This window comes from Marmota monax, unplaced genomic scaffold (genome assembly GCF_021218885.2).
Source record: "Marmota monax isolate L192 unplaced genomic scaffold, Marmota_monax_Labrador192_F-V1.1 WCK01_AAM20220418_F8-fsc00460, whole genome shotgun sequence".
Lineage (NCBI taxonomy): Eukaryota > Metazoa > Chordata > Mammalia > Rodentia > Sciuridae > Marmota > Marmota monax.
In genome coordinates, this window is record NW_026692817.1 from 75,208 (window position 1) to 87,637 (window position 12,430).

At 33.7% G+C, this 12,430-nt stretch overlaps 1 protein-coding gene across 1 annotated transcript; it reads left to right on the forward strand.

Annotated features, from left to right (window-relative positions):
- The first annotated feature begins 10,875 nt into the window (after window positions 1–10,875).
- Window positions 10,876–11,811, forward strand: LOC124095317 (olfactory receptor 2G6-like). The gene has a single exon (XM_046448460.1). It carries the CDS (start codon window positions 10,876–10,878, stop codon window positions 11,809–11,811), a length of 936 nt encoding a protein of 311 aa, XP_046304416.1.
- The last annotated feature ends 619 nt before the right edge of the window (window positions 11,812–12,430 follow it).

Consider the following 12,430-nt stretch of genomic DNA (forward strand, 5'->3'; position numbering starts at 1 on the left):
AGAGGGGCTAAAGTTTGGAGCCTAACAGAGAGACAAGGAACTGGGAAATCTCCAGACAAGATAGGGAGATATTACTGGGTGCTCAACTCATACGAGCAGTCCCAGAAAGAGAACCATGAGTTACGTTCTCCCTGTAGGGACTGGTGGGTACCACTCCCTGCTTCCAGGTGTCCTGCACCAGGACTAGCCTTCCCTCCCTGGATACTTCCACCATAAATAGGGCAAAGACACCAGCTTACAAGACACAACCCCACCTGTTAGATGAGAAGAGAAGCAGAAAAGATACTGTTCTCTAAAACTAGCAACAATCTTGGTTTCTAACTACTAGTATTTTTTTTCTCTTTCTCTTCTAGTGTTCTATCCTCCAGCCCTCACAACCCCAACATATGTGAAACCAAAAACTTTGCATGAAATAGGATTTTGAAGACTGAGTCATCTAAATCATTATAATATAGAGGTTTTGTATATGCCCCCTTTTCACTTTTTTTCTTTCATTTTTCTTTCCACGTCCAAATTTACTATTTTAACATCCTATATTTTTCTAAATACATATGTGTGTTTGTTTTATGTACTCTACTATCTTCCCATGTACTTGTCTACCCTAAATTACATCTTGTCTATTCTCTTGCTATTAACCCTCTTCATTAGATTTCTCTTTCACACTTCCTCAGATATTTTAACTCTATATCCTCACATCCTACCTCCTCAGCATATCATCCTACACCCCAACCTGTTCATTTTCCACCATCAGAAACCTTTTTGTAAACCATTTTACAAAACTACTGATTATATTTTAGAAAATAATTGAATCCAACATTTCTCTACATTGAGGCTAAGCTGTAAACATTTTAATAACAACAAATTGTTCATAAGGTGGTACATTGTTTATACTGGGATCTGTTAACATTGTTCTTCCCACAAAGGAGAGGTCTTGGAACTCTACAAGAGCACTACAAACCTATAAGGTAAAAACAATAACATCCAAGACCCACAGAGCTGAAAAGGAAGACACATGAGCAACGTGAAAAGACAAGGGAAGAAAGTGCCCCCAAACAAATCAAGACACCACAGTATTAGAATCATTGCCAGCCACAACAGAAGAAATTACAGAGAAGATGTTTAGGATGTACATGCTTAAAATGTTCTGTGAACTGAAGGAACATATAAGAGAGCAAATAAAGGCAATGAAAGCTCACTTCAACAAGGAGCTACATAAACAAATACAGGAAGCAAAAGAGCACCTCAATGGGAACATAGAAGTTCTAAAACAAACAAACAAACAAACACACCAAACAGAAATCCTTGAAATGAAAGAAACAATAAATCAAATTAAAACTGAAATGAAAGCATCACCAACAGAGTAGACCACTTGGAATATAGGACATCAGACAAAAAAGACAAAATGCATAATCTTGAAAAGAAAATAGGTCACACATGATAATGGTAAGAAACCATGAGAAGAACATTCAAGAAATACAGAATAGCATAAAAAGATAAAATTTAAGAGTCATTGGGATAGAGGAAGGCATAAAAGACCAAAGGAATAAACAATATATTCAATGAAATAATATCAGAAAACTTTTCAATCATGTAGAATGAATTGTAAATACAAATTCAAGAAACCTACAGGATGCTGGATGTACAAAATCACAACAGATCCACACCAAGTTACATTTTAATAAAAATGCCCAACATATAGAATAAAAAGAGAATTTTAAAAGCCATGAGAAAATGAATCAAATGACATATAGGGAAAAACCAATTAGGATAACAGCAGATTTTTCATCACAGACTCTAAAAGCTGGAAGATCCTGGAAAAACATATATGAAGCTGTGAACGAAAATGGGTGCCAACCAAGAATCTTGTATTCAGCAAAATTAGGCTTTAGATTTGAAGATGAAATAAAAAAAACTTCCATTAAAAACAAAAGATAAAAGAATTTATAGCTAGAAAACTGGCACTACAAAACATCCTTGGACAAATATTCTATGAAGAGAAAACAAAAAACAACAATGAAAATCAGCAGAAGGAGGTAGTTCCCTAAAGGAAAAACTAATCAAAGAAGAAAACCAATCATGTTAAATAACAAAAATAGACAATTAGGGCTGGGAATACAAACCATGCCTCAATAGTAACCCTGAATGCTAATGGCTTAAACTCACCAATCAAAATACATAGGCTATCAGATTGGATTTTTTAAAAAAAGATCCAACAATATGCTGCCTATGGGAAACTCATCTGATAGGAAAAGACATACATAGATTGAATGTGAAAGGTTGGGAAAAATCATACAAATCTGAGGTACTAAGGAAGCAAGCAGAGGTTTTCATCCTTGTATTAAATAAAGAAGACTTCAAGCCAAAGTTATTCAAAAGGGATAAAGATGGACATTATATACTGCTCAAGGGAACCATACACCAACAAGACATAACAATCATAAATATATATTCCCCAAACAATGGTGCAGCTATGTTCATCAAACAAACTCCTCTCAAGTTCAAGAGTAAAATTGATCACAACACAATCATCTTGGGTGAGTTTATAACACCTCACTCACCAATGGATATATCTTTGAAACAAAAGTTGAATAAAGAAATTATAGAACTCAATAATACAATCAATCATTTAGACTTTAACTGACATATATAAAATATTTCAACCTGCATTAAGCAGTTACAGTTTCTTCTCAGCAACACATGGATCCTTCTCTAAAATAGATCATATACTATTCCACAAAGCAACTCATAACAAATACAAAATAGTAGAAATACTACCATGCATTTTATCAGGTCATAATGGAATGAAATTGGAAATCAATGACAAAATAAAAAATAAAAATTACTCCAACACCTTGAGACTAAACAATATTCTACTGAATAAACAATGGGTTGCAGAAGACATCAAAGAGGAAATTAAGAAATTCTTAGAGGTAAATGAGAACATAGACACAACATATCAAAAACTCTGTAACACTATAAAAGCAGTTCTAAGAGCAAAGTTCATTGCATGGATATCATTTCTTAAAAGAAGAAAAAGTTAACAAATAAATTACCTCACTTTACATCTCAAAGCCCTAGAAAAAGAAGAACAAATCAGCAGCATAAACAGTAGTTGGCAAGAAATATTTAAAATAGAACTGAAATCAATGAAATAAAAAATCAAAACAAAGAAACCATTGAAAAAATTGACAGAACAAAAAGTTGGTTCTTTTTAAAAAATAAGTAAAACTGATAGACTCTTAACTATGCTAACAAAGAGAAAGACAGAACTCAAATTACCAGCATAAGTGATGAAAAAGGTAACATCACAATAGACACTACAGAAATATAAAGGATAATTATAAATTATTTTGAAAACTTACACTCCATTAAAGTAGAAAATATTGAAGCCCACAGCAAATTTCTTAAGTCATACAACTTCCACAGATTGAATCAGGATGATATACAGAATTTAAACAGACCAATATCAAGTGATGAAATACTGATGCTATCAGAAGGCTATCAACCAAGAAAAGCCAAGGAAAGGACAGATACACAGCCGAGTTCTACAAGATCATTAAAGAAGAACTAATACCAATACTTTTCAATTTATTTCAGGAAATAGAAAAACAGGCAGCCCTATCTCTCTTCATGCACAAACTCACCTTGGAATTAAACCAGAGACTCTGCATTAATACAAGAAAAAGCAGGCCCTAATCTTCATCATGTGAGATTAGGCCCCAACTTCCTTAATAAGACTCCTATAGTGCAATATTTAAAACCAAGAATTAATAAATGTAATGGAGTCAAACTAAAAAGTTTCTTTTCAGCAAAAGAAACACTCTTTGAGGTAAGTAGAGAGCCTACATCTTGGGAGCAAATTTTTACCCCTCATACATCAGATAGAGCACTAATCTTTAGGGTATATAAAGAACTCAAAAATCTAAGCACAAAAAAAAAAAAACCCAATCAATAAATGGACCAAGAGCATGATCAGAAACTTTTCAGAAGAGAATATACATTCAATCAACAAATATATGAAAAAATGTTCATCATCTCTAGCAATTAGAGAAATGCAAATCAAAACTACTCTAAGATACCATCTCCCTCCATTCAGAATGGCAGCTATTATGTAGACAAACAACAATACGTGTTGGCGAGGATGTGGGGAAAATGGCACACTCATACATTGCTGGTGGAACTTCAAATTGGCGCAGCCAACATGGAAAGCAATATGAAGATTCCTTGGAAAACTGGGAATGGAACCACTATTTAACTCAGCTATCCATCTCTTTGGTGTGTACCCAAAGGACTTAAAAAGAGCATACTACAGGGACACAGCCACATTCATATTTATAGCAGCACAATTCACAATAGCTAAACTGTGGAGCCAACCTAGATGCTCTTTAGTAGATGAATGTATTAAAAAAGTGTGGCATATATACACAATGGAATATTACTCAGCAATAAAAGAGAATAAAATCATGGCATTTGCAGGTAAATGGATGGTGTTGGAGAAGATAATGCTAATTGAAGTTAGCCAATCCCAAAAAAACAAATGCCGAATGTTTTCTCTGATATAATGTGAGTGACTCATAGTGGGGTAGGGAGAGGGAATATGGGAGGAAGAGATGAACTCTACATAGGGCAGACGGGTGGGAGGGGAAGGGAGGAGGCAGGGGTTTGGCAATGATGGTGGAATATGATGGACATCATTATCCAAAGTACATGAATAAAGACATGAATTGTTGTGAACATACTTTATATACAGAGATATGAAAAATTATGTTCTATATGTGTAATAAGAATTGTGATGCATTCTGTTGCCATGTATTTAAAAATTAAAAGCAATCAAAAATACATAAATAAATAAATAGATTTAAATAAATAAATAAATAAACAGCAGAAAAAACAAACAAACAAAACAATATCCTTAAAAAATACTTGGGAAAACTGAATGAAAGAGATGAAACATCTATACATTGAAAACTACAGAACCCTAAAGACAGAAATCAAAGCAGGTCTCAGAAGATGAAAAAAAAAATATACCTTGCTCTTGGATAGGCAGTATTAATATTATCAAAAAGACAATACTACCAAAAGCACTATATAGATTTAAGGCAATTCTGATCAGAATCCCTATGGCATTCCTCATAGAAATAGAAAAAGCAATAATAAAATTCATCTGCAAAAATAAGAAACCCAGAATAGCTAAAGCAATTCTTAGCAGGAAGAGTGAAGCAGGTGGCATCAGTATACCAGACATTAAACTATACTACAGAGCAATAGTAACAAAAACAGCATGGTATTGGCACCAAAACATACTAGTAGACTAACAGTACATAATAGAGGACATTGAGACTAACCCACGAACCTACAATTACCATATATTAGACAAAGGAGCCAAAAACATGTATTGGAGTAAAGATAGCCTCTTCAACAAATCGTACTGAGAAAACTGGAAATCCATATGCAACAAAATGAAATTAAACCCCTATCTCTCTCCATGAACAAAACTCAACACAGAGTGGATGAAGGCCCTAGGAATTAAACCATAGACTCTGCATCTAATACAAGAAAAAGTAGGCCCTAATCTTCATCATGTGGGATTAGGCACCAACTTCCTTAATAAGACTCCTATAGCATAAGAATTAAAACCAAGAATCAATAAATGGGATGGATTCAAACTAAAAAGCTTCTTCTCAGCAATAGAAACAATATGTGAGGTGCATAGAGAACCTACATCTTGGAAACAAATGTGTATCCCTCACACATCAGATAGAGCACTAATCTGTAGGGTATATAAAGAACTCAAAAAGCTAAACAACAACAAAAAAAGAAATAATCCAATCAATAAATGGGCCAAGGACATGATCAGAAACTTCTCAGAAGAGGATATACAATCAATCAACAAATATATTAAAAAATGTTCATCATCTTGAGCAAGTAGAGAAATGCAAATCAAAACTATTCTAAGAAACCATCTCCCTCCATTCAGAATGGCAGCTATTATGTAGACAAACAACAATAAGTGTTGGCGAGGATTTGGGGAAAATGGCACACTCATACATTGCTGGTAGAACTTCAAATTGGTACAGCCAATATGGAAAACAGTATGAAGATTCCTTGGAAAACTGGGAATGGAACCACCATTTGACCCAGCTATTCCTCTCCTTGGTGTGTACCCAAAGGACTTAAAAACAGCATACTGCAGGGACACAGCCACATTCCATGTTTATAGCAGCACAATTCACAATAGCTAAATTGTGCAACCAAACTAGATGTCCTTCAATAGATGAATGGATTAAAAAAAGTGACATATATGTGCAATTGAATATTCCTCAGCAATAAGAGAGAATATAATCATGGCATTTGCTGGTAAATAGATGGCATTGGAGAAGATAATGCCAAGTGAAGTTAGCCAATCCCAAGAAAACAAATGGTGATTGTTTTCTCTAATATAAGGAGGCTGACTCATAGTAGGGTAGGCAGGGGGAACATTGGAGGAATAGATAAACTCTAAATAGGGCAGAGGGGTGAGAGGGGAAGAGAGAGGGCAGGGGGTTAGCAATGATAATGGAGAGTGATGGACACCATTATCCAAAGTGCATGTATGAAGATACGATTTTGTGTGAACATAATTTTATACAAACAAAAAATATGAAAAATTGTGGTCTTTATGTTCAAGAAGAATTGTAATGCATTCTGTTATCATTTATTTTTTAAAACAATAAAAGTAAATAAATAAAAATATATAAAAAGTGGCTGTGATTAAGCATCCTTAGGTTTAATCCCTAGTACTCCCCCCAAAAAACTAAATCATAAAATGGCAACAGTAACAAAAATAATATAAAATTTGTATGAATAGATGTAATCATTGGGTATATCTCTGGAAATATATAATGAAAAATTCATAAACTTTGTAAAAAGGTACAGATATCTGAAATAGCAACATGCCATACAAATAGTATTTCAAGTTAGTGAAGAAATATATTGTTTAGTGGATCAAGTAATGATCCACCAAAATAAAGACAATATTAGATATCTGATTTTCCAGTATAACAAATATATATGAAAGAATGAAATAGATAAAGAACTTACTTTAAACTTAGAATATCAATAAATAGGGATAAAATTAAGACAAATAATACTTGCATAAATATTCACATAAAATTGGGATTTGAAAAGTTTCTTGAGGCAGATAACACTTAAGTTGCCTTATTAAATATACAATAAAATGCATATACTTAATTATAAGAAATATTTATTTCAATAATTTATATTGTACAGTAACATTTTATGCAAATCTAATGACTATAAATGTGGAATTTATACAAATAATTTGGTAAACCCTTATAATGGAATGTTAATGAGGCAATGATCTATGGTTAATATTTTCTGACACTGAAAAATATTTATACTTGTTAGTGAAAGTAACTGGCCTACAAAGGAGACATGGCCAATTTACTCAATTATGTAGTTAACTTCTAATAGCAATGATACAGACTTCATTCATAGCACCCATAGCACCCATAGCAATGAACTAAAGAACATATGTATGTAAGAGGTCTGAATATGGATAAGAGAATTTTCCTTTGATATTGTCAGGAAAAACAAAAAAAATGTTCTGTTGAGAAATACCTTCCTTTGTGTGTCTCTGTTGAGAGAGAAAAGTTCTGTACACTAATCAACTCCATGATAATTAGAAATTTAGAAATATAGATCCATATGGTCTTGAGAGAATCCGTATCCTGTGTATTTTTCATTTATTCTAATCTGAGTTTCTCCAGGGAAAATTACTCAAGCCATATTTACTTTCACCTGGGTATAGGGCAGTTATATTCACTCCAAGAGAGAAACCTTATTATGCTAAGGTCATATCACCAGCAATATTCTCTACATGCCAATAACTGTGAAAGGGAAAGAGAGAGATGACCTAGAGGACGTAAGTAATCCTCTGAATGTCTTGCATTGCCATGTCTTCCCACTCTGAGCTGCCTCCAATCACACTAGTCAGCACCAACTTAGCTACTTCCCTGATTGAGTCACTGTGTCTCTCCCTCTGCATGTTCATTAAAAATAACTGTATTCACACAATAAGAACTATCATAAAAAACCTTGGGGAGAATAAATTTCTTGATCTTTTTGCCAAAAGAAAAAATGGATTTTTCTCTGGACAATTATTTTCCAAATAGTACTTCAGTCCTTTGTTCATATATAAAATTTGAAAAGAGGTTTTTACAATTCTATTTTGGTTTCAACACACAGACTCACACACACAAACAAACAAACATTTTTGACCACTCTCCTTTCTAGGTCTTGTTCAGTGACTCCATTCAAGCCTCAAGTCAGACTTGAACTGTGGAGAAAGCAAATTCCTACACATCCCATTTCAGAGTTAGGAGCTGGTTCTCAGGAGATTGGATAGAATAGTTATTCTTCAACATAATCATCTAATCAGAATAAAAAAAATAGAATAATTCATGGGTAGAAGTGGAAAGCTCTTCTTGAAAAATTACTTATAATTCCAATGTTTTAACAATATTTTGAGTATTGTAATAGTAAAATGTGAGAGGAATAATTAGATTATTCCTACATATTTAAGATTCTTGTAGACTCATAAGCACATACACAAATGTTATTTACCTAAATAAACTTAAAATTAAATTGCTGTTTTGTGGTAAACATATTACAATGACTACATGTATCAAACATCATGTATATTATGAATATGTTCAATTTATATTTATCAATAGTACTTCAGTATAGCTGTAAAAAAATTCACTGTAAATAGTGTGCGATATGAATTGCACAAACAAAAATGATCTTAATATTATATAATCAGGCTATTAATTCAATTGGTTTTAAGAGCACTTTTGAATTCTATTAATTTTAACAGATATGTTACATACTAGATTCTGCATTTAAAATCTTAAAAAAGAAAACAAACTAAAATTTTATCTATAAAGTTGCTTCTAAACCTAATATCCTATCAAATTATGTAATTTTCAAATATAGAAAAGTGGAAATTTCTGATTTATGCTTATGAATAAACATATTTAAGAAAACATTACATTCTGAAAGAATTCAAATTTAAAATGATTGTAAAGTTTTTAAAAGTATATACTTTGTGTTATTTTCTTAAGGAAATGGGAAAAACTTATACTTCTATTAGATCTGAGCATTTGTTTAAACTACTGAATTAGTTACTTTAGTAACTCAAACTAAAAACATACCAGTCTGAGACAAATTACCATTTTATGTTAAGCAGAATTAGGAATATGCAGAATGTGGAACTCTCTATAGCATATTATTCAGGCTTTCTGAGTTGAATTATTATTAGCTATGCATATCTATAATTTAGGTCCAGAATTTAAAGCATTAAGACATTATTCCCCCCCGCATTCCAGACACAACTTTACTGTTTGAATACAAATACATCTAAATAAAACAAAAAAATATGATCCTTCATTATTCATAAAAGTAAATGAATCAAGAAGATGCTATCATGAGACAGAAAATTTGGGAGCACAAATTATAACATCATAAAAATAGTAAGTAAAGAGGCAGGGAGGATTGTACTATGATCCAATCTCCTTTTATTTATTAAGTAGAGCAATGCAAAGTGAGTTGAACAAGATATGATTTGCCTTCTCATGATTTAAAAAAAAAAAAACTGCAAGCACCTTGTCTTTAAAGGAATTGGTTATAGATTTCCCCCTTATTTATATCAAAAACATCTCATACCTATCTGTCTCAAAATATGTGTGCACATCTGAGATTTTCTGCTTGTGTGTTTTCATATGTATATATGACCTATTTCTTCATCACTTTTAAGAGGTAAAAGATTTTATGTAAACACTCCTAAGTATGTTATTAAAGATAATGTAGCTTTATTTAGTTTCCTTCTATATTGACACCTGAATCTAACCCCATATCTCTTACATCAGTTAATTAAATGTAAGAAACATCATCAGAATTCACCTTGTCTGTGAGACAAAAAAAGACACAAAATAGATTCTAGTTATTTCCCAGACCAAATTCTTCACTGTTATCCACTATTTTTTTTTATTGCAATTTCTGTAACTATGAGCAACAATCACCGACAATCCATTCAATGATAGCTTAAAATTAGTCTCAGCATGCACCTGTTACTCCCCTCCCATTTAAATAGCCACTGTTATGGTTTGGATATGAGGAGTTTTCCAAAAGCTCCTGTGGTAATGCAGGAACATTTAGAGGTGAAATGATTAGATTATTAGAAATGTAGCCTAATCTATTTTATGAATGAATCACTGAATGATCCATTGTACTGGGTGGTAACTGTAGGTATGAGGGGTATGGCTGGAGGTGGGTCACTGTTAATGTGCTCTTGTACCCCTGGCTCCTCTCTGTCTCTGCATCCCAGACACCATGAAGTAGCAAGTTTCCTCCACCATGCCCTTCTTCCATGATGTTCCACCTCACCTCAAGCCTAGAACCATGGAGTTGGCTGACTGTGGACTGAATTTCTGAAACCATAAGCTCAAAATAAACTTTTTCTCCTCTAAGTTGATATTATCAGGTTTGAGCAGTATGTTCGTCAGATTTTTGTCATTGCAACCAAGTGGAAGCTTTTCTTAAATAGATTGTCTTTAATAATAACTTTTGACAATAAGGGGGAAGAGACGGCTCATGAAAAAAAATAGGAGGTATCAAATAGTTAATGTGACCAAAAAATGACACAAAAATGCCTTTGCATTCATGAATATATTTTAATAATTGTATCTATTCTTCTTTGTGTAATTTCATGGTTAAAAACCTTACCTAAATTTTATCTCAAATGTTGTAGGTAAATAGTAATAATGATACTTCTCTAAATTGAATTCTATTTTTCGCTTTTACCTTTGAAGACTGATGGAAGAAAACAATGAAACCTCTGAGGGAGGTTTTATTTTGCTTGGATTCTCAGACCAGCCCCAGTTGGAAATCATCCTTTTTGTTATAGTTTTGATATCCTATCTTCTGTCCCTTGTGGGCAACACAGCCATCATCCTGGTCTCCTGCCTGGATTCCAAACTCCACACACCTATGTACTTCTTCCTCACTAATCTCTCCTTTCTTGACCTTGCCTTCACCACCAGCATCGTGCCCCAGCTGTTGTGGAACCTGAGGGGACCAGCCAAGACCATCACATCCACCGGCTGTGTCCTACAACTCTATGTGTCCCTCTCCTTAGGTTCCACTGAGTGTGTTCTCCTTATTATCATGGCATTTGACCCCTATGTGGCTGTCTGCAGACCTCTCAACTACACGACTGTCATGCACCCATCATTCTGCAAGGCCCTGGCAGGAATAGCCTGGCTCAGTGGACTGGGAAACACTCTGATCCAAAGCACCATCACCCTGCGACTTCCTCGATGTGGGCACCGTTGCCTCCACCACTTCTTGTGTGAAGTGCCTGCCATGATCAAGTTGGCATGTGTTGACATCCATGCAAACCAAGTCCAGCTTTTTGTAGCTACATTAGTTCTCCTCCTCCTTCCCATGGCATTGATATCTGTCTCCTATGGATTTATAGCACATGCTGTGATAAAAATTAAGTCATCCCAAGCTTGGCGCAAGGCTTTAGGGACCTGTGGCTCTCATCTACTAGTGGTGTCCCTTTATTTTGGGACCAGCTCAGTCATATACATCCAACCACAGAGATCCTTTGGCCACAGCCAGGGCATGTTCCTCACACTCTTTTATACTGTTGTGACTCCCACCCTCAACCCCCTCATATACACCTTGAGGAACAAGGATGTGAAAGGAGCCCTGAGGAGACTGCTGAGGAGAGAACAAAATTTCTAATGGAAAACATAAAGGGCAGTGACTTTCTGTGCTGGAAACTTATTAAAGAGACACGATATTAAATGACTACTCCCTAAAGTGACTGACTGCCTGCCTCTCTAACTGCATTAACATACAGTGTGGCCCACATTGTCTCCAATAAAAAAAAAATGAGATTCAATTTCTGTAGCTCATGGAACCTGTGTTTTAAAAATATTTTCACAAACTTCCTTATTAAATGTATTTGAAAGGCTACACATATAGTAAGAATGGAAGATTTTGTAGATTTTCACTGCACATATATACATATATACCTGCATACATAATTAGGGAATTAAAATTATATTTATTGTTTGAAAAATTGAAAAATATATATTAGCATGAAGAAATTATTGTAGTATTTCCTTTGTAGAACAATTCTCTTGTTATATTGTTGCAAGCATTTTGTATATATTATCTCAGCTCTTTCAAGAAAAAAATACAACATCATCAAACTTCAAAAAGTGGATTTTTTTTTTGGCATACAGCACAAAATCTGTGAATCTACTTAAACTACTACTGAGAAAAAATATTTACTTTTAACAAATAATAATTGAAATAATTATAAATAATTACTAAATAAATTAATGAATACTAAACA

Excerpts from the sequence above, each read along its gene's own strand:
- LOC124095317 (XM_046448460.1), top strand. The coding sequence starts at position 10,876 with ATGGAAGAAAACAATGAAACCTCTGAGGGAGGTTTTATTTTGCTTGGA.